This window comes from Benincasa hispida, chromosome 1, assembly GCF_027475165.1.
Source record: "Benincasa hispida cultivar pf3 chromosome 1, pf3_genome.v1.1, whole genome shotgun sequence".
In the NCBI taxonomy this organism is placed as follows: domain Eukaryota; kingdom Viridiplantae; phylum Streptophyta; class Magnoliopsida; order Cucurbitales; family Cucurbitaceae; genus Benincasa; species Benincasa hispida.
In genome coordinates this window covers 72,216,189-72,239,117 of record NC_143478.1, presented here as the reverse complement: position 1 = coordinate 72,239,117, position 22,929 = coordinate 72,216,189, and the positions used below count along the sequence as shown (strand labels likewise).

Here is a 22,929-nt window from a genome sequence, read left to right as displayed (position 1 = left end):
TATCATCAAATTCCACCATGAGTTCTTCAATCAATTCCAAGTAGGAGTTTTCGTACATGCAGCCATGTTCTAATGCATCAAATGAGTCTATATAATGAAGATTCATGCATGGAATTGAGAGAGATCTATGAGATTTTATCCAAGTTGCTACAAAACTAAAAACCCTACTACACCCTCTCAAGTTCATCCTCAATTCAGCTTAATTAGAATGTTTCCACCCCACCTTCCTTCTTAAGCATAGTGGAGAAGATCTTGTTGGTGGTCTATCTAAAGAATCCAGCTCAAACCTATGGATATTCTGCTGAAATCGTGAAGAGAAGTACAAAGGTATTGTCTGGTTCAAACCCTCATATGAAAACCTCATGAATAGCATGTTTAAAACTCAAATTAAGTGTAGTTTAAGTGGTTATTGATTCTAAAATCTTCCGTTGCATGTTATATTACTCCTTCACAACGATCCTATCCTCTTATGCGATTCAAGAAAGGGAAAGGTTATGGCTCACAATTCCGGTTCGTTCTCTCCTGGAGGTCGTCACCTAAGATGATAGTCGATGATTGCGATTGGGCCCTTCTCCCATTTCCACGAGTCGGCTTGAGGGAACCAACCTACGTGAGTTCCTGAGCAACAAGGTCGTGACCCAGCGTAGTTAGAAAAAGACCACACAACCTAAATCACCTACGTGATCGATCACCAATTCGACTGATCAAACAAAGAAAGGAATCTCCGACTACAAGAGGATGAAGTCGAAGATCCTAAGGGAAGTAGAGCCTCGAAGGATTATAAAAGGTGATGCACCGTTGGGGTGCATGGAGCTCGCCAAAGAATTGCTAAAGAAAGACAGCGCCCCATTCATAAACAACATCATGGTGAAGGAGCTTCTTAAGTGCTCCAAGCTCCCATCATCAAAGAGTGCAATAGAAACGTCGACCAATCGACCACATCGAAACGCATAGCTCGACCATGGAGTTGCACTTGGATACAAAAGGTTATCTGTTGGTCGCAGGAGCTTTCGATTCCTTTTGGGAGCTCGCCCACGCCTTCATCGACCAATTCGTTGGGGATCACGGGACCCTCCAACCATCCACCCACTTACTCACAGTGTAGCAGCGACAAGGCAAGGCATTATGTGACTACATTGCACACTTCAAAGTTGAAGCACTAAAGATTGGAGAATGCTCGGAGGACACCATTTGCTTGGCTCTGATCGTTGGACTCCACCACAAAGGCCTACTCCGTTCATTGGAGGGGGAAAACCATCAACTCCTACTCGTTCTTAAAATGATTTAGCAAATCACTCTAATTAATTTGACAACAACATTCTAGTTTATTATATGCTCTAATTGATTTGGTACCTCTATCTACCTTTTTCTTAATCTAAACTATCAATTACTAATCAGTTTTTTAAGTTTTATAAAAGATATTTTTTTAGAACAATAGAGACAGAAGATTCGAACCACAGACATTTTAATCGATTATATGTCAGTTGAGTGATACTCTCTTTAACTTAAAATTAGGACAACTTAACATTGTGTATTTATAAAGGTAGGAGTAGTTCTTTTTCTTAATATATTTATCTTGTTATTTAAATTCTTGAATTAAAAACATATTAGAAGCAACAATCATTAGAAATAAAATTGAAACCAAAATTAAGAACTAAACCATGAAGACAATTTAATTTAACCTACCCTAAAAGATATGTTAAGTTTAGATGTCCTCCAAAACTAAGGATTGAAGCATGAAGATAATTTGATTTTACCTGCCTAAAAATGCATGTTAAATTAAAATTTCATCAATGAATTAATCACCTTCAAGGTACATTTACAATATTTCTAACACATTTAACAAATAATATTTATGCGTCGAAACTTCTATATATATATATATATATATATATATATAATAATGATACAATTTAAAAGGAGAAGAAGATTCAAATTAATCATTAATGAAAAGACACATTAGTATATTAGTCAATTAAATTATGTTCAGATTTACTTGAAACATAAATTTTATGTACATGTAAACACGAGAAATCTCTCATATCAATAATAAATGAAAATCTAAGTAAATGTCAAAAATATTATTAGCACACATGCACACCCCAACCATATGCATTTAATTTTAAAAGAAGCAAACATGACCAAAGTGTGAGTAAATTCAACATACCTAACTCTGTTCCACAAATAACAGCCAGCATTAAATCTTGGGGAAGCCATTACTAAATTCTCGTCTCTATGATATATATACAATATTTGTCCAAATTAAACATCTTCATTTTACCTTCTTTTGCATTATTTATTACAATGATTATGGCAAATAACAATTAACAGTACTCTTTCTTCACTGTGATTATAATTTAGGAATGTATCAAATATAATTGCATCAATTTAAATTTTAAATTTTGGTTAGTGTATTAATCTATAGTCTCTAGATTTTGTTTCAAAAATATCGTGCGAGGTTTATAATTACTTCAATTAATTAAACTCTTAAATTGTCATAAGTGAATCATTTTAGACCATCTACTAAAATTACATTTAAAAAGGTCAATGCATAAGTTATTATACATGTGTAGACTTCTTCAAATATTGGATTAATAAAATAGACTATTAGAACTTATGCATTGACAATTTTCAAAAGTAATCCTAACTAATAACCCAATTGATTTCCTTATGAAAGTTAAAGATTTAATTGATAAAATTATAAGTCTCACATAATATTTATCCAAATGAAACATATTGAAAAGTATAAATTGATACAATTATTGGTTCAAGGATTTAAATTGATACAAACCAAAAGTTTAGGAGCATAAATATTCCTATTGTTGATGACAAAATCCATATAGGAAGGTTCACTTAACCTTCACGTGCCTTTAACCATGAATTTATAATTTTCCGGAAGGAAGACGACCTACAAAACAAAAAGAAGAAAACACCAGTGTAGTGCCTATCACAGAATCTTCAATGCTTAGGTCAGACAGTATTTAGCAAAAGGTTAGAGCAAGCTAGAAGTAGGTCGAAGAACTTACCTTGGGCGATGCCTACAATTCCTTATTTATAGTGGAGTGGACATATAGTTCCGAATCTAAGTGGGATTAGAGAATGCAAATTCAGGTCAATCAATCAAGGAGGCTTGGATCATGGCCTATGAGAAATGGGCTTTCAGGAATGGAAAAAGGTCCACCTCTACCTCTACCTCTGAGGCCGAGGAGGGCAATTTGGGTCATTTGACCCAATAAGGCCACTCGCCTTGACCTCCGAGGCTAAGGCGGGAAAGTTGGGTCATTTGGCCCAACACCTTTCCTTTCCCTAGCCTCTTCATTCCCTGGCCCATTGGCCCGTTTCGTGCACTCCTCTAGCCCTCACATGATTATCATCATTTCGATTTTACCTTTAACAATCTACCCTCTCGAGCTCGTGATTCTTGGTCCAAAAGTGATCCATAACACCTATAATCTTCTATGAATATTATCCTATAGTACTCAATTAATTGTTTATGAGATTGAAAACTGTTGGTTCTAAAAGATTGGAGAGGTGATGATTTGTAGGGATGTTCGTGGATTGGGTTAAATTGGGTTGAAGGGCTTTTTAGGCACGATCCAATTGTTCGAGATTTTAAATTTCTTTAACACAAATAACTCTCATTAAAAAATGAACCCAACCATGAAACGTTTGGGTTGAGTTGGTTTAGGTTACTCGGACTATTTATTTAAAATTTTATTCTAAAAAAGTAAAATATTAATATGTAAAAAATTTATTTAATTATTTCCATATATTAAAATAAGATTAACAACTGAATTTCAATTTATATGATATAAAATCTATTTTCAAATTAAAGTGCTAAAAGCTACTTTTAGGAGTTATTAGAAAATAAATTATCCAACAAAAACTAATGAAATTAAATAAAATTAAAATAAATATATTTATATCTAATTATATCATAAGTAAAAATATATATATATATTTTAAAGTTTATGGTAAATTTGGGTTGATTCAAGTTAGTTTGGGTTCTTTTAGGTGAACCCATAAACCAACTCAACTAATAAAATTTTCATTTATTTGAACCCAACCCAACTTGAGTTGATCGTTTTTTTGGATCATCGGTTTTTTTAAACATCTCTAATGATTCATATATAACTTTTGAAAGTGTGTATATTTTAGGTTAAAACAATAAAATTAGATCCAAATTTTGAATTTTGTGTTTATCTGGTCCTTCAACTTTCAAAATTATAAATTTGGCTTTTGAACTTTCGAGTTTGTTAACCTTTATAGATTAACTAAACACAAAATTGAAAAGTTAGAATTTTTAAGACATAAATTTCAAATTTAAATTTAATAGAGCAATTAAATTCTAAAATTGTTAAAGACCTATTAGGTACACAATTGAATGTTTAGTCTCTATTAAACACTTTTGAAAGTTTATGGATCATATAAATAAAAACCTTGAAGTTTAGGGACAAAATTTGATCTATATTTTCATAATCGAATTTATTCTTTTAGTACGAAAATTCTACTTCTTAATCTTCATGCATTATAATTAGGGTCGACGAGAGGAATATTTTTTAAAGTTTCATTTTAAAAAGTAGTAAAATAATTTTATGTTACGATTTGGATTTAAGTAATTAATAATTAATAGATTACAGAAATAGCCCCAAAGAGGATGTATAATCTATCATAAAAATATAGGGTTTTAAAATCATACTAACCTGGATTTTATTGGTATTCAAAATCTATAATATAGTTTTCAAATTAGTACGAACGAAATTCTGGCGTTCTAAAGTACAAACCTATAGTATACCTAAAGTCTATTCAAGAAAAATTGGAGGAGAATAACATAAGAGAAAATGGTAAAATGCACTTTTGATCCCTAAAATTTAAGTTTGGTATCCATTTAATTCCTAAAGTTTCAAAAAAGACACTTTAGTTCCTGAGGTTTGGAATATGCTTTTAAATGGTACTTAAATAAATTTAACCGTTAGTTGACTAACGGAAAAGTAACATGATAGGTTGAGTAGGCAAATTTTAAATTTCGTCATTTTTATTAATGGTATATTACTTTTATATATTAAGTGGATTTTTCTATTTACTTTTCTCTTTTTCCTTTTCTCTCCTTTCTTTTCTCTTCTATTTCCCCCTTCTCCTCTCCCCTCCATCTCTATGAAAGAAAAGAAGTCAATTAGAAGAACTTAGTAATAATTCCTATCAGATTCCTCTCCCTCTTTCTTCCTTGGGTTAATATGAGAGAGCTGAATTGGCTCCCTCTTCTCATGGAAATTCAACAAAAATTAGTTTCCATCCAACGCTTAAAATGTTTAAGTGATATATAATTAAATTCGCCTTCATTCATCAACTTAAGTTTTTGGGACAGTTGATGATTTAAGAATAATTCATTCAAAAATTTGTCGTGGCCAAATGAACTTTTTCATCCAGACAATGTGTCACGTCATTTTTCCGTTAGTTAACTAACGGTTAAATTAACTCATGGACCATTTAGAAGTATTTTCTAGATCTTGAGGACTAAAGTATTTCTTTTGAAACTTTAAGGACCAAATAGATAAATTGACCTCAAACCTCAAAGACTAAAAGTGCATTGAACAAGTAAACCCTAACTAACCTTAAAAGCCATAGAAAGAGGATAAATTGGTGAATAAAAAAAAAAAATTGGTTTGCTAATTACTTAAGAGTCGGTATGGGCTTTCTATACTATAATTGGAGATCCGACTGAAATTGTTGAAAATAACAAAAGAATTAGGGCAAATATCAATTTATACTCAAACTTTCGGATTATAGCAATTTAAATTCTAACCTAATAGTCATATCAATTTAAACCCTAAAGTTTAGTGCTGGTATAAATTTAAACCCCAAACTAATGATTGTATTATTTAAACCCTGGATTTTCATAAGTATGTCAATTTGAATCCTAAACTTTCATATATGTGTCCAAATAAAACATAATGGAAGGTTTAAATTGATACACTGATAAAACTTTAAGGCTTAAATTGATATATTTATGAAAATTAATGGTTTAAATTGATACAATATTAATTATTAGTTTAGGATTTACATTGATACCACCCTAAAAGTTTAAGGGTAAAAATTGATAATTCTCCAAAGAATTATCAAGATATGTTTATTTTCAAAAATTTTAAACAAGACAATAAAAAAAGTAAATATCAAAAGAGAATTTGCAATTGGTAGCTATTTAAGAATATGATATTATAACCATGTCTTCAATATTTGAGATTTTGCATATATGGCAAAATAGTGAGTTTTGAAATTTCATGTATTGATCATTCCAAACTTTGCCCTACAATAAATTTAGCATTCTTATTCTTTATTTTATTTTATTTTCTCTCGAGGCCTTTCTTTGTAATCTCTTTTCATTTTTTCAGCTTTTCGATTTCATCCTTGCAAGGTTCTTCATCGCCTTTGTCGTTCTTGGTGGCTGCAGCCATGGTGAGTTGGCTTTCAGAGAAGCTGAAGAAGAACAAGAAAGAATTATAAATAAACAACTATAAATAAATAAAAAAAAATGGTAAAGAGCTGTAGCGAAAGGCAACAGCAAAGCCATGTTGGTACTGTACTGTAAGTTTTACCTCATGATTATACAATAAAAATCCTAATATCGCATAAAACAATAAATAGTTAAATGGGAATTTTCGTGTATCCACGCATCGAGCAAAATCTGAATCTAAATATCCAATCACTTCAAGATGATCAAATCTTCCGTACATAATTCTTCGTTCCTTACAGATACCTTAACACTTGATTCCACTGTTGTAAATTTTAAATTTAATATGTACTACCTCCCACGTGCCCTACTTTATTTATCCACATCCTTCAGTTTTGCACTTACCCATTTACCATTTACCACACTTGAAAAATATCTAAATTTTTCCTTTTTCTTTTCAAACTTGTGGTGAATGCTAATACATTTGTGATAAACTTTAAAGTGTAATCGATATCCTAACCAAACTAGTTAAAATGAGCTTTTATGTGTATAATAACAAAGTGTATTAGTAAGCCGATACATATAATATCAAAGTATATTAGCCAACTTATATATTTATTATCAAAGTGTATATCAATCATATAATTGATATACATAAAAGAGATTATGTCAGTCAAACAAGTGCATGTTTCATTTTATGAGCATGATATTCCAAGTGTAGCAAAAGTATGTCATATCTAATAAATGGAAGAGAATATATCAATAACACATGTGTGTGTTTCATTTTATAAGCATGATATTCTAAGTGTATTAGAAGTATGTCAGATCTAATAAATTAAAGTATCGAACATTAATTAGTAAATATTTGGAGTAAAACATGAGTGTATCACCAATAGATCTAGATATGTCTACGGGGCAGGGCAAGGACGGGGAAGCCCTCCCCATTCCCATCCCTGCGAATTTTCCTGCAAGGAACGGGACGGGATTCCCTGCGGAGAAAATTTTCCCGCTATCATTTTTTTCTAACAATTTTTTATTCCAATTAAATATATATATTCTTTTTTAACAAATCCTTAAACATATCGAATACAACTTTCATTTAAATAAAATATTATCGATTTTGGTAATAAAAACAATAATACATATTCAATTTAAAAAGATACAATTAAAATTCTAAGTTCTCATAATTTTTATAAATTAAAATTCAATAATTAGAACATCATATTTTAAATATTACAACATCTAAGGAATTAAAGTAATAAAATCTTAAATTTAAATAATTAAGACATCCATACTTATCCTAATAAAGTCTACAATATATATATATATATATATATAATTTATATAGAAAAGTCGGGGCGGGGCGAGGGTGGGGTCGGGGTCGGAAAATGGCCCCAAATTGCAAACGGGAAAAAAAAATTCCTCACTCCTTCACCCATTCTCCGTGTATTCACTACTACCATACTTTGAGGATGAGATATGCAATTTTTAAATTTTTTTTATTCATTTTAATATTACTTTTTAAAAAGAAGAAGAAAAAAAAAAGAGGGATTCTCTGCCCCGACCCCATGGATTTTTTTGGACATCTCTAAGTAAATCCAATAACAATCAACATTCAAATGTATGATGATATATCTAATAACACAATCAACATACAATGTGACTTATTTGGAAGTAAAGCACACATATCTCATTTTATAAGCATGATATTTCAAATGTATTAAAAGTCTATCATATTTTAAGATATGAGTGTATCAGACACCAATCAATAAATACTTAAAAGTAACATATGAGTGTTTCAGTAGTATATATCTATCAGCAATCAACATTCCAAGTGTATTAATAATATATTTAACAAAAATCAATATGCAATCGAAAAATATATCAGCCAAGTGCATCATTATCAAGTAAATCAAGTATATCAGTCAAGTGTATCAAGTTTATGAGCAATATAAACGAGTGCATAATCGACAATTATATTAAATACATAAGTCAAGCACATTATTATCAAGTATATCAGTCAAGTGCATCAAATATATATAAAGTGTATGAAAACATTAATCAACTTTCAAGAATATCAATAGTATATTAATAGTATATCAAATATCAAACAACTTTCAAGTCTATCAAAAATATATCAATAGTATATCAAAAATATCAATAATGTACCAGTCGTATATCACATATCAATCAATTTTGGATCGTATCAATAGTACATCAACGGCATATGAATTGACATATCAAATCAAGAGTATACCAAATATCCATCAACTTTCAAATATATTCTACCATAGTGCCACGTTGTTTTATTTATTATAATAATTTTATTTATTTTAAATTTATTGCATTCTCCAGATTTGATCCCTTCTGTGGTTTTTATTTTTCCAACTCTTCGGCAAGTGAAAGGAAAAATGAGAGAAAAATACACATCCGCCCTTTGCATCCATCGCTGCATGCTGGCCTTTCTCTCCTTTTCATGCGGTAGTCTGAAAGGTGGGAGAAACCCTAATTTTTTTTCGAGCGTGGTACTCAGAAAGGCGGAAGGTAAGACAAGGGTAGTTCTGACTTTTCAATTACATTTTTTGTTTGGGTTGACCAACTGTAACACATTGCAAAGGTTCAAGTTTCCAGCTATGGGCCTAATTGTTATAACCTATTTTGCCAATCCTGCAATTGTCTCAAATCAAGATGTCAAAAAAAAAAAGATATAATTAAATCAAATATCAAAATATGCAAAAACAATATAAAGTTCAAAAAATAAAGAAAACATATTCAAACAGTTGACCAATTTTAAGGATAACTTTTTTAAAATTTATTCTGCAAACCCTAAACTTAACCAATTTACACCATCCTTGGAATTTCTTTTTTAAAGAATTTAAGAGAAATATGAAAATCAAACATATATTATTAGTTTTTCATTAAATTTGAGTCATAATTTATTCCATTGTTTCTTCTTTTTTTCTTCACTTATTTAGACTTGATCATTTTTCTGGTTACTTTAACCAAATTTTTTTAAAAAAAATTAGTTCATTTATATGAATTTGAATTGATTTTAAATAGAATCAAATGACCAAAACTACACTTTACACACCACAAAAATAAATTAAGTTGATTCCCTTGTAATAGTTTAAGATTTAAATTGATACAAATATTAGTTTGTGATAAAAAAAAAAAATACAGAGTAGAGAAAGAAAAATAGCACACGCAAGGTTTACGTGGAAAATCCTAATCAGGGAGAAAAAACCACGGGAAGAAGGAATTTTATTATATGACTGATACACAGAATACACAGTGACTGCCAGTTTAAATAGAAAAAAGGGAAACCCTGGGGTACAAGTATAAAGATAGAAATGCCCCTAGAATAAAGAAACCTTAATTTCAACAATCCCCCTCAAGTGGGAGCGTAGATGTCAATAAGACCTAACTTTCTTACACACGCGTCAAACAACTATTTGGGAAGTCCCTTTGTTAGGACATCTGCAATCTGTTGGTTGGAAGGAATATAAGGAACACAAATGTTGCCACTATCAAGTCTTTCCTTGATGAAATGTCAATCAATCTCCACATGCTTTGTTTTATCATGTTTAACTGGTTATTTGCTATGCTTATTGCGGCTTTGTTATCACAATAGAGTTTCATTGGACCGGTATGATCTTGATCAAGGTCTCTTAAAACTTTTTCAAGCCAAATTTCCTCACAGATTCCCAGACTCATAGCCCTGTACTCAGCCTCGGCACTACTTCTTGCCATAACACCTTGTTTTTTGCTCCTCCATGTGACAAGGTTACCCCACACAAAGGTGCAATACCCTGATGTCGACTTTCTGTCTACTACAGACCTGCCCAATCTGCATCTGTGTATGTTTCGATGCATCGCCTTTCAGTTTTCCTGAATATCAAGCCTTTCCCTGGAGAATTTTTCAGATATCTCAAAATGCGCTCCACTACCCTCATATATTCTTCGTATGGAAACTACATAAACTGACTTACCATACTCACTGCATATGAAATGTCGGGCCTAGTATGGGAGAGATATATTAATTTCCCAACAAGCCATTTATATCTTTCTTTGTTAACTATAACACCTTCACTCATATCACTTAACTTTGCATTCGCTTCTATAGGAATGTCAACTGGTTTGCAGCCTATCATACTTGTTTCCTTAAGCAAGTCCATAGTATATTTCCGTTGGGAAACTGAAATTCCTTCTTTCGATTGAGCTACTTCCATTCCAAGGAAATACCTTAGTTTTCCAAGGTCCTTGATTTCGAATTTCTCAACCATCTTTGCCTTCAATCGGTCAATCTCTGAGGTATCATCACCTGAAATGACGATGTCATCAACATAAACAATCAAGACTACAATCTTCCCGGACACTGGCCTTTTAGTGAAGAGAGTATGATCAAAATGACCCTATCTATACCTTTGTGACTTTATGAACGTAGTAAACTTGCCAAACCAGGCCCTTAGGGACTGTTTTAACCCATATAAGGACTTCCTTAGTCTGTAAACTTGGTGATTAAACTGTTTCTCGAATCCTGGGGGAGGACTCATGTATACTTCTTCCTCCAACTCTCCGTTGAGAAAGGCATTCTTCACATCACGTTGGTAAAGGGGTCACTCCTTATTAACTGCAACTGAAAGTAGGACCCATACTGTATTTAGCTTTGCAACTGGCGAAAAAATCTCAGAATAATCAACCCTGAAAGTCTGAGTAAAGCCCCTGGCAACTAATCTGGCCTTGTATCTATCAACTATTCCATCGGGCCTATACTTTATTGTGAACACCCATTTACATTTGACTGTTTTATGACGGTGACTTGGTCCCACGTATGATTTTTCTCGAGAGCCCCCATTTCTTCCATGACTGCGGCTTTCCATTCAGGGCTTTCCAATGCTGTGTGTATACTGTTTGGTATCACCACTATGTCTAGATTTGTAGTGAGGGCCTTAAACTCAGGAGACAGGTTATTATAGGACAAGTAACTCTGCAGTGGATATTTTATACATGATCTGGTACCTTTCCTTAGGGCAATCGAAAGGTCAAAGGATGCATCTCTGTCTTTACTTCCTTCGGAATTAATACTACACTCACCCTCTTGTTCTGTCATTTTCCCACTTTCAACTGTGTTTTCAGCGGGAGTATGAGACGTTTCTTTTCCAGGTTCAACAACGTTCTTTGCTGGACCAAGTGTCTCACAATCATCTGCCTCGATTACATCTTTGCTGTCATTATCTTCCCTGTTTTGGCTCTCAACATTTTCAATACAAGTATAAGTTTTATCACATTTATTATCATGATCAGGGATAAGACTATTAGTACCTAGAACTGATCTCCGTTCTGACTCATGGACTGAAGCCGGAGAAATAACGGGCGGCGCCATTTCCTTCCTGAGATTCCTTCTATAGTATGTGATCCAAGGGACTTGTTTAGTTAGGAGAATGGATTCATTGGTACTGATGTCAAGGATGGGTTCATGCAAGACAGATAGACTCGGACCCTAATTGGTTTCTTCACTAGTATTCTCCTCCTGAAGAGAACCATTGGGAAAGAATGGATGATCTTCGAAGAATGTCACATCCATAGAGACAAAGTATTTTCTGGAAAAGGGATGATAACACTTGTACCCACGTCGATGTAGTGGGTAACCCACAAAGACACATTTCTGAGCCCGAAGGGTAAACTTGGTTCAGTTAGGGCCATGAGTATGGACAAACACCACACAGCCAAAGACTCAGAGGGGTACATCAAAAAAAAGTCAGGTATTTGGGTAGGACTCTTTAAAAGGATTTAAGAGGGTTTGGAATTTTAAAACTCGGGATGGCATTCGATTTATTAGATGGGTTGTTGTCAAGATAGTATCACCCCATAAATAAGAAGGAAGAAAAGTTGACAACATAAGAGATCGAGCAACTTCGATTAGGTGACGGCTTTTCCGTTCAGCCACTCCATTTTGTTAAGGGGTGTACGCACAGGAACTCTGATGGACTATTCCTTTTGAGATTAGGAATTCTCTTAAGGAATTATTAAGTATTCTCGACCATTTTCACTCTGGAGAATAGAGATTTTGGCTTTGAACTGGGTTTCTATAGAATTGTTGGAAGACCGATGTAACTTCGGATTTGTCTGTCAGAAGAAAAACCCAGGTTAGCCTAGTATGATCGTCAATGAAGGTTACGAACCATCGCTTCCCAGTTATGGTAGTAACAGGTGACGGACCTTAAACATCGCTATGGAACAGGGTGAAAGGTTTAGATGGCTTATAAGGCTGAGACTTGAAAGAAACACGAGGTTGTTTGGCTTGGAGACACACATCGCATTTTAACTTAGAAATATTAATATTATGAAAAAGATGAGGAAACAAATAATTCATATACTGAAAATTAGGATGGCCCAGATGATAGTGTGCTATAACATATAGTCAGTTTCAGAAACAGAAAAATGAGATGAAAACAAACTAGCCCTATCACATATCCTAAATGAGGCTTCTTCAGTGAGGAAATAGAGGCCCCTGTCATGCCAGGCAGTGCCAATCGTCATCCCCGAGTTTAGATCCTGAAAAACAACAGCATGAGGTGAGAAGATAACATGATATTTCAAATCCCTCATAATTTTACTAATAGATAAAAGGTTGTAAGAAATTTTTGGCACATTCAACACATCTTGGAGGATTAAGCCCGTAAAGGGCGACACCCATCCTTTTCCAGCAACGGGGGCAAAGGACCCATCGACAATCCTAATCCTTTCATTTCCAGCACCAGGTTGATAAGATAGAAATTGATCGGAGGAACCAGTTAAGTGGTATGTGGCTCCTGAATCTAATATCCATGGTTTATTACCAATTATACTCACAAGGCCAAAGGAGTGAAAAGTACCTGATTGGGTGATTGCACTTACTCCAACTGTAGTAGAAATGCTCTGAGTAGTTTCCTGTATATCTCCAATTACTGCTTCACCTACTAGTGCCCAACTTGACTGTCATTTCTTACCATTCGGTGGTCGGCCGTGAAACTTCCAGCATTGTCTTTCATGTGCCAGGGTTTCTTGCAATGTTCACACACTGGGGCCGGCTTATTGTTTTGTTTATCATGGACAAGGCCTGATGTTTTGAAAGCAGCAAAATCTGTTAGTGTCACAAGTGTATTGTTCATGGCCCTCGGCCTATCTTCCTCCAGACGAACTTCAGAACAGACTTCCATTAGGGATGGTATAGGCCTGGTCCCCAATATACGACTTCGCACAGTAACAAATTTAGAGTTTGTCCGGTAAGAAAGTCATACACGCGGTCAGTTTCCTCAGACTGATAATGTAAAACTCCTCCACATGAACAGTTCCAAATCATTTCATAGCACAAATCCCTCTCTTGTCATCTCTTGCCACAAGAGAGACAGTTTATTAAAGTAAGCTGTAACATCCATTGTTCCATGTCTACACTCATGGACCTGCTTACGTAAGGTATATAAACGAGAGGCATTCTGTCTCCTGGAGTTGAGTTTTTGGGTTGCCTCCCAAATATCACGAGTTGTGGCTACATATAATAAGGGTTTTTCAACCTGAAGTTCCATACTTCCAATCAGAATCGATCTCAACAAACAATCCTCTCCTTTCCAAATTCACTCTTGGAGGTCACCTGTCTTTGGTTTTGGTATTTCACTTGTCAAATACCCAAATTTGTGATGACCCTCAAGGGCCATTTTAATGGATTGGGACCAAGAAAAATAATTATCACCATTCAACTTTTCTCCTATAATAAAGCTAAAAGAGTTGCCTATAGCTCCAGAACATAAATTTAAGTAAGTGGGGAACGAAGTTACCGAATTTCCAGGATAGATTGGTTGATTTTGGTTTAGATCTGGTTGGACATTGGATGTCGATCCTAGGGCTTCCCCAATAGCAGTTATCTGCTGCTGGAACATCTCATTCTGTTGTTTAATCTGCAACTGCAACTGAGTAAACTGATCTTGGATTATACTCCCTTGGTCCTGATGGTATGATGAAGATTCTCTCCCTCCAAACTCACCCATGACCGGTGAAGATTGCCCTAACCTATTGCTCACATTCGGCTGATAAACAGAATCCTGACAGCCACTAACATGATTTATTTTCGACTGGTAGCTAGTTCCCTCGATCATGGCTCCCCTGTTCGGATCGGCTGGTCGGAGCGGGTTGGGTGATCATCACGCTAAAGATGGGCCTATTGGGTTTTCCTCAATGGTAGCCAAAGTTTCGTCTCCATGATACTATGATGAAAAATATATAGTAGAGAAACCAGTTTAAATAGAAAAAAGGGAAACTCTAGGGTACAAGTATAAAGACATAAATGTCCTTAGAGTAAAGAAACCTTAATTTCAACCGAAGTTTTTAATGATATAACGTCCAAAATTTATAGATATAAATTAATATTTATCATAATTTAAAAAAAAATTGTAAAATATGTTTTGGTTTTACTTTTCTTTTCTTAAAGAAAAAAAAACATATCAATACTTGAGTGCATCATCTACATTCAATTATCGGTTGTATGGTTGGGATGGGGTATCATACGTTATAAGTTATCCCTATAAAAAAAAATTTCCTACATACAAAATTTTTGCAATTACTATATAATTGTTAAGAAGCAGAAGTAAATAACTATTTCTTTTAATCGTTTCGACTAATTTATCTAAAACCAAAATTTGTAGTCTTAAAAAACTTTTTTTTTTTTCTAACTCAGACTAAAAACGCTATCGATAAATGTTGGTGAGAAAACCAGCCTAATTTTTAAAAACATAAAACAAAATCATCAACCACAACATTTTCGAAAACTATACCAAACTAGTTAACTATTTGTTTTTGTTTGTTTTGTTGTCCTACCTTCTATTCAAGAAGTGGACAAGGCTTGAATTGGACTGGGCTATTTTTGTTTGAAGCTTTTTTTAATTAAATGAATAAGAGATGCTTTGAAAACAAAGCTAGAAGTGCTTCCCGTGAAGTGAAAAGTGAAAGAGTAGAGAGAGTAGAGAGAGCTTTGCAAACAATTGCTTCCCATGAAGTTAAAAATGATAAGAGTACAGTTCAATTGAACAGAAGCTAGAGGCTTCCATTTCTTTCAACAACTTAAGAAAAGTAAAGAACAGAAGCACATGGATTCAATAATTAAAACCTCAATGTGCATCTGTGACCCAAACAAACCCTCCAATAATTTCATTTCTCCCAACTTTTCTATAATAATATGGTGTGATTGGTGAGAATGCCAATCAAAAAACAGCTAACTATTTACACATAAATCCCCACAATTCATCATATTTCCCAATCTCAAGACCCTCTCTTCCATCAGTCTGTCGTATATTTTGTACAACTTCACCAATGGAGAACGGCCAAAATGAATGAGTTTCTGTTTTCCTGGATTCTTCACTTTCAACTTTTACCAAAAATAAAAAAACTATCAAACACTTCCAACACTTACTTAACTTCCATCATATATCCATCAGCTGCAGACAACTTCCACCGAGAGTTTCTTCATCACGTTCGGACATGGGTCGCCTCCGAACATCTCTGGCGCTACTGTTACTGTGCAGAAGTTCTGTCCGACACAGGTCTGCGAGAATGAGGGAAATTAGATTTGACTTGTAAGAGAAGTGACATGGATAGATTGTAGAAAAACTATAGGTTACTTACCCTTTGGAAAGCATCATATGAATGATGGGCATGGCAGCTTCCCTCTCGGAAACTTCCACATTCACCTTCCGGAGTTCCGAAGCTAGCGAATTTGACCGATGATATCTTTTGGCCAGGGCCACAGGACAGATGAGCTTTTGGCCTTAAGGGCTTGTTGACTTTTCCTGAGGCTTGCATTTGCCAGTTCATAAGGGTTGGCTGCCACTCGTTGATATTGATGCATACACTATCTACATCTCTTCTGACCAGATGAATTCCATTCGGGTCTCCGCCCCATTCTTCAAACACGACCAACAGATTTCCTGTCGGGTTTAACCAAGAACGGGGAACGTGATACCTAATAAAACAATTATCAAAGAGCAGAGCCAGTTAGTTTACCAATGTTTGAACTGAAGAACTGCAAAAGTAGAGTTTAGAGTTCATTTTGAAATTTTGTTGCCTACCATCTCTGAGACGCCTCACCACAGTTACTCGAGCATTTCTTCTCATTATATGTACCGGTATAATCACAGGAACCACAAGAACCAGATGACTTGTAAGCAGGCCAGTAGCGTCCGAGACTCTGACCATTTAACCATATCTGTCCTTTCCCCATACTACCCATATCTAACGCTAAGGGTGAATTTCCAGCAGGGGCATTGAAAGTAGTCTGAATAAAAACACATCAAGATATGTAAGTGGCTGAATTAAAAGCCTAAGACGAGAAATCTCAGCTCTTTCGGTTTGAGGAAGCAACAAAGGCAAACGTTCCCCCAACAACCTTAGAGGATCACGAGATGAAATTGAAACATAAGATACCTTAAACCATGTCAGTGGTTGCCTCTGAGTGACAAGAGATCCCTGAATCCATTCAACAGAGGAACTTCCACTGAGGGAATGAAGACTCATTGCTTCTCCATCCAAACCAATCTGATTGACAATGTGCAAAAATGTTAGTGTTAGACATGGTGATGCTGGGACATCAGACAGTTCTAGTACAGTACCCAAAAATTTGGTACAAACCTTGTAAGTCCATTTCTGCCAGGTCAAGTCTCTTCTGCCCTCGTTGAGACCATTCAGATTAACCGGGCCAAGGATGCCAGCGTTCCACATCTCAAAATGTGGACCCACATTCTGAATTGTATACAAGAGATCATAGAGACAAGAATCAATTTACAATCATATTAATTCATCATTTAAAAGACCAAGTGAGAACCAAAAAAATAATTGATTTCCACTCTAAGCCTCTTTCAAAGGAAGAAAACTCACTGGGAGACCGACGGCGATACTTAGAAGTGCAATTTTGTTGCTCCCTGCCCTTAAGTTCACCGCCCTGCTAAATGTTAGCTTTGGGAAGTCTAAACTTCCATAAGCAGTTCCTGTAAAAGGAAAAATATGTTTGAGTTGGAGATAAATCTCGATCATTAACTTTTCATTCTTTAAGATATGTTGTTAAGAAATATCAAGGGAATATATTGACTTTGCAGGTTCTAACATCTATTAAGATTCTGAAAATGTTTTTAGAGGTTCCAAAAGGAGGACAGTCTCCAAATTCCAATGTTTTGGAGTAAGCCATTTTCAGAAACAGCACAGTTAAGTAGTGTCATTTGTTATAGAAGATAAATTTATGGTCATTCCGAATTCTCCCACTTATATGTACAATGAGAAAGATAACCTTCAATCGACAATATTTTACACACCTGTGAGTTGACCGTTAACGAAAACATGCATAGCATGGCCCGCTGACAAAACTGTAAGAACAGGATACTTTCCACTTCTCAAAAATCCTTCATTATCATCAATATGTACACTGCAAAGGGAGAATCACAAATGTTTAAATCTAGAAACCTAAAATGATTACTGAAAAAGAACAAGAAGAAAAGGCTAAAAAGAAGAGAACTGTGCAAATATTCATCACTTACTCTGTTGTGTACCACAAGTAATCAGTGGCATCCCTTGTAGTATTTATCTGCTCTAACAACCCCACAGTGGTAAATGCTTTATCATTATAAGAGGCTGGCTCTTCATTGTATGCCTGCCATGAGAAACTTCCATGCATTGGAACAGGAGCCATCTTCATTCTCGCAGTTTGGGCACCGACCTGCACATTAGAATTTTGAACATATATAGTCAAAATCTTTTATGCTGAACTAATAGAAGTGCAATGTTTAGTCTTTTGTTATTTCAAATAAATTTCCAAAACAAATGCAGAGACCATTCAGAATGTTTATGTTCGATAATTTGTTAGCAGAGTTTTTCCCTTACCCTTGCAGTATTGTAAACTGTATTTTTACAGTCCGGAAGAATGCTAATAGACCAAGGCGGAATATTGTAGTGCATGTTACCAAAAGACACCGTGGCGTACGATCTTGGGTTGTAATTCGAAAGGAACGCAGCACAAGCACCAGATTTTGATTTGAATACATGAGCCTATAAGAATGTTGAATTTAAGAGGTTTAGTTTTGTAGGTTCATCAACTAGAATTTGCAGATAAAAGAAAATGCTCACCTCTTGATAATTCCCGAGTCGCGTCACAACCGGATCTCCAGACACAAGAGCTGGCTCACAAAGTTTAATTGCTCGATGCAGATCTTTTAGATGACCCCATTTAGGTTGCCTCAATAAGCCTGCATCCAGAGTCAAATATATAGCTCTCAGATGGATGGTTCCAGACCAACATACTTTCAGTCTCAAGTCATACATCAAATTCCTCTTTGGAGAAAAATGAATATACCACTGAGGTTGGAGGTAGAAGACATCTAAGTAGACTAGTCATGAACATTATTTGACCAAATCCTTGTTCATCCATACTGGCTGTTCAGAACAGAGTCGTTTCCCAGTCACAACCAAAACAGAACTTGCAAACGATGTCATCAAAAAGTAAAGCATGGGGGACAAAAAATACTTTTCATTTTTTATTTTAAAAACCTTAGTTGTCCCATTGCAATGGTGAAATAATTGAAGCACCAACTCTCCAAACATAGCATATGATAGAATATATGAAAACTAATAGTTTCATAAAGATGTAACATCAAAGACAGGAGTACAAATATTTTGATCTTACCATATTCATCAATAGGGGCATCATAATCATAACTAGTAGCAATGAAGGGACCACCAGCCGTTCGTCCAAAATTTGTTCCACCGTGATACTTGAAAAGTAACAAAAATGACTCAAGATCAGTTGACTGATTAAATATGTTCTTTTCAATTAGCAGATGCAGCAAACAATGTACTCTTACCATATAGTAGTTAATGAGTGATCCTCCCTTCTGAATGAACCTTGCAACGGCAAACACCATGTCTTCAGCTGGTCTATGAGGAACCGCACCTCCAAACTGAGTAAACCTGTAATAGAAAAGAGAGAGAAGACAATTACAATTAGCTCAAAAATAATAGATTCTTTTACTACATCCACGTGTCTGCAAGTACTTGCCATAGATGAAAATATTGAGGGAACTTCAGATGATATAAAAGAATGACAACTTACCACCCAGTCCAGGCTTCCGTCCATATCTTGGGTTTGTAAGCTTTGTTTGGAGAGAAATAATCGCAATAGAAACCATTGCAGGTGTTAATCTGTTAGAAACAAAATAATATACTTAGCTTAGTAGTTATTCCTTACAGTATGATTAACTAGCAGCAGAGAGAGTAATGAATTCACCAAAACTTGTTGAAAATGAATTCCATGCAGAATTTACCAATTAACTTTTAGTTAAGTGACATCAGAATCTTTAATAGATGGAGGCAATGGAAGCATATATTTGTTTCCAAGATTAATAGAATGCGAAGAATATAACTAGAAGTTACATATATCAATCAGCTTTAAAGAATTCACAGATGTCAAAAGAAATATAGTAATGCAACAATCAAACAAACGGACAGAAGAACAGCAAACATGATCCATGTGCAAAGCAAATGATTATTAAATCCATTTCCAATCAACATTTAGAAGAGTGCACTACCAAACATGACACGTGAAATATTTAAAGTAAACATTGGGAATAAGAAGAAGGTATGGTAATGCTTACAATAGGATCTGGGGCATCATCTTGCTTGCACATGACCCATGGGACACCAGTACCAAGTCCCAAAGCCATTTGTGCGGCCCATGTTGAGTATGCTTTTCCTGGTGCACCAAGTTCATATTCCATAGGTCCATATTCATTCTCAATCTATACAAAATGATGAAAAAAGAAAGATGCTTCGTTACTTTACCGAGTCATTTCATGTCAAGGACAACTTTAAGAAAAATCAAGTGCATTCAGAAAGAAAAGAGAATCTATCTTATTAGTGCAAAAAAAAATTTTGCTTACCTGAGATAAAATTATTGGACCACCTTGAGATTCATATAACCTCTCTGCTTTCATCATATTCACGATTTTCTTGGTAAATTTTTCCATATGAAACTTGATTGTCCAAAATTGGAGGAGAAAATTGATTTAGAAAAGAAAATCAAATCAGAATCATGTAACAGGGGTATATAAAATCGATATCTCATATTCATGACAGCAAAACGCCTACCTTGAAAGGGGCATTATCCGTCCTGAAGCTGATACCAGGAATGTACTTCAGCCAAACAGGGAACCCACTGAGATAATAAATGAAAGAACATTTAATCAATTTCTAAAACTTTATGGTGTTTAATTATCTTCTTTCTTCTTCCCAATTTCTAGTAATAAGTAAACAAGAAGAGTTACCAATGATGCATTACCCAAAGTTCCATTCAGCACAAACATAAGGACCAATCCTGAGATGAACATAAAGGCCAGCTTGCTGCACCAGCTTGACAAACCTAACCAGATCATAGTTCCCTTCAAAGTAGTACTGCAAGATGATGATTCAAATTTTTGTTCAAGTTTAATACACTAGAAGGGGAAGAGCATAAAGAAATTTGAGTGAAAAATAGAGTCCTCCATTACTTTGTCAGGTTCAGGCTCATGCCCATTCCAGAAGACATAAGTCTCAATCACATCTAGCCCTCCTTCCTTAGCCTTCTGAATAAGATCTGGCCACATCTGTAGGAGCCCAGAAAGAACAAAATTCCAAAATAAGTAAGAAACCCCAGGGGAAAAAAACAATACATGCAAAGGGGGAAAAGAATACGTATTCATTATTTTGATGGAAATCTATGAATGCCCATCTGAATAATCATCAAACCAGAAAAGAAGAACAGAAAAGAGAAAACAAACAAACACACACACACACACATACAATGAAGCACATTTAAAACATTACCTCAGAAGTGCTTCTTGGATAGTGAATGGATCCTGAAATGAGAATCCTCCTCTGCCCATTAATGATAATAGCCTTGGAATCATAAGAAACAGATGCTTGAACAGAAAAAACACCAAACAAACACAAAAGCCCCACTATCACATTCCACATTTTGAGCTTCTCCAGCCCCATTTCCACCATGAGAACAGAACAACAACCCCAAACCCTCAAAAGCTTGAACCAACCAAAGGAAATGGAGATAGAAGAAGGGTCTTTTTGTGTTATTCTTGTTCCTTTCCCCTAGTAGGCGCTTTATTCTATGCTTGATAACTAGAGATTGTGGAAGGGGAAAAGAAAAGAAATGGTAGGAAAAACAAAAGAAACCCAGCTGGGTTTGGGTTGGGTGAAGAGCCCTTTTGTTACAGTACTCTCTATTCCTCACCTCACTTTTTTGGGGGCTTTCCTCCACTGCTATGTGTCTTCTTTAGATACAAATCATTGAAGAGAAAATTAAAAAAAAAAATGTGGGGTTTTGAAGAGGAAGTGGGAAAATTTATTATAAAGATTAAAGAGTGTTTTTTGTGAAATGGGTTGGTTTTTGCATTAAAAAGATCGAGTCTTTTGTGAAAAAATGAAGATGCTCTTCAGCTGCTTTTAAACAACTCAATGGAGGAAGGAACTCTGCGGGACCCTCTTCTTCTTTGGCCATACTTGAACACTCACGCGGAGAGCTTCATCCAATCAAACCTTAATTAAAATTCTTTAAAAAAAACACTTTCTCCCCTTAATCTTAATTAATTAAAGATTTTGTCACTAAATTTTCAAATGGCATCATTTTAGTTTCTATGTTGTTAAGAACTTACATGATTTTGTCAGTATGAGCCTATCTCAACTGAATACATATTCTCAACTACAATTAGTTAAAAAAATCTAATTAAATTTTTTTTTATAAAGAACACATTTCAAACTACATAAAAAATGGTATCCATTTGATTTGTGTGGTGTTATCTTTTCATACTCGTACTAACATCTAGAGCTCATTGCTTAGTTTTATTGCATTTGGAAATCATTCCGATATCTTTATATCTTTATCGTTACCGTCGGTAGTATTACTGTTATCGTGTAACATATTAGTAAATGTGATCAAAATCATCTATTTACGCATGCAATTGCGGCTCGTTACCGTTGATCTTTCAATGGAATTCCATTGTGATTACACCAATACTAATTTTTATTGTAAATTGATAAACGTGGCTTGATATTAATTTCAAAGTCTAGGAATTAAATTTCCGTTTAAAAAAAATTATATATTTTATAAATTGATTTATGGATATGTAAATAATTAATTTAAAAAATGACAAGGACGTGTTTGGCCGAGAGTGAAGGAAAGTTATTCTGTGTTTTTTTTTTAAATTGAATTTTAAAATTTGAAACATTACAAAGATTCTTTAACTCAATCCCTATGCTAAGCAGCCAGTTTCATTCCTACTTTACCGGCCCATTACTCCTTTGAATTTGGGTGATTCCACGCTCGTTTATGGCGCGTGAGGTTCTACGAGTGAATATTAACTTTTTGAATATTATTATTTCAATAAATGAAAAAAAGGTTTTGAAAATTATTAATTCTTTTC

At 34.6% G+C, this 22,929-nt stretch overlaps 1 protein-coding gene across 1 annotated transcript; it reads right to left on the bottom strand.

The window, feature by feature from the left end:
• Nucleotides 1–15,451: 15,451 nt before the first annotated feature.
• Nucleotides 15,452–22,021, bottom strand: BGAL1 (beta galactosidase 1). Its single transcript, XM_039039217.2, has 19 exons — nt 21,320–22,021; nt 21,004–21,099; nt 20,796–20,908; nt 20,606–20,672; nt 20,398–20,490; nt 20,113–20,256; nt 19,572–19,660; nt 19,324–19,429; nt 19,146–19,233; nt 18,590–18,708; nt 18,347–18,511; nt 18,004–18,182; nt 17,782–17,891; nt 17,351–17,460; nt 17,105–17,215; nt 16,901–17,011; nt 16,546–16,751; nt 16,103–16,439; nt 15,452–16,022 (listed from the first exon to the last, which is right to left on the bottom strand). Exons 1-19 carry the CDS (start codon nt 21,497–21,499, stop codon nt 15,912–15,914), a joined length of 2,535 nt encoding a protein of 844 aa, XP_038895145.1. The 5' UTR covers nt 21,500–22,021; the 3' UTR covers nt 15,452–15,911.
• Nucleotides 22,022–22,929: the final 908 nt, after the last annotated feature.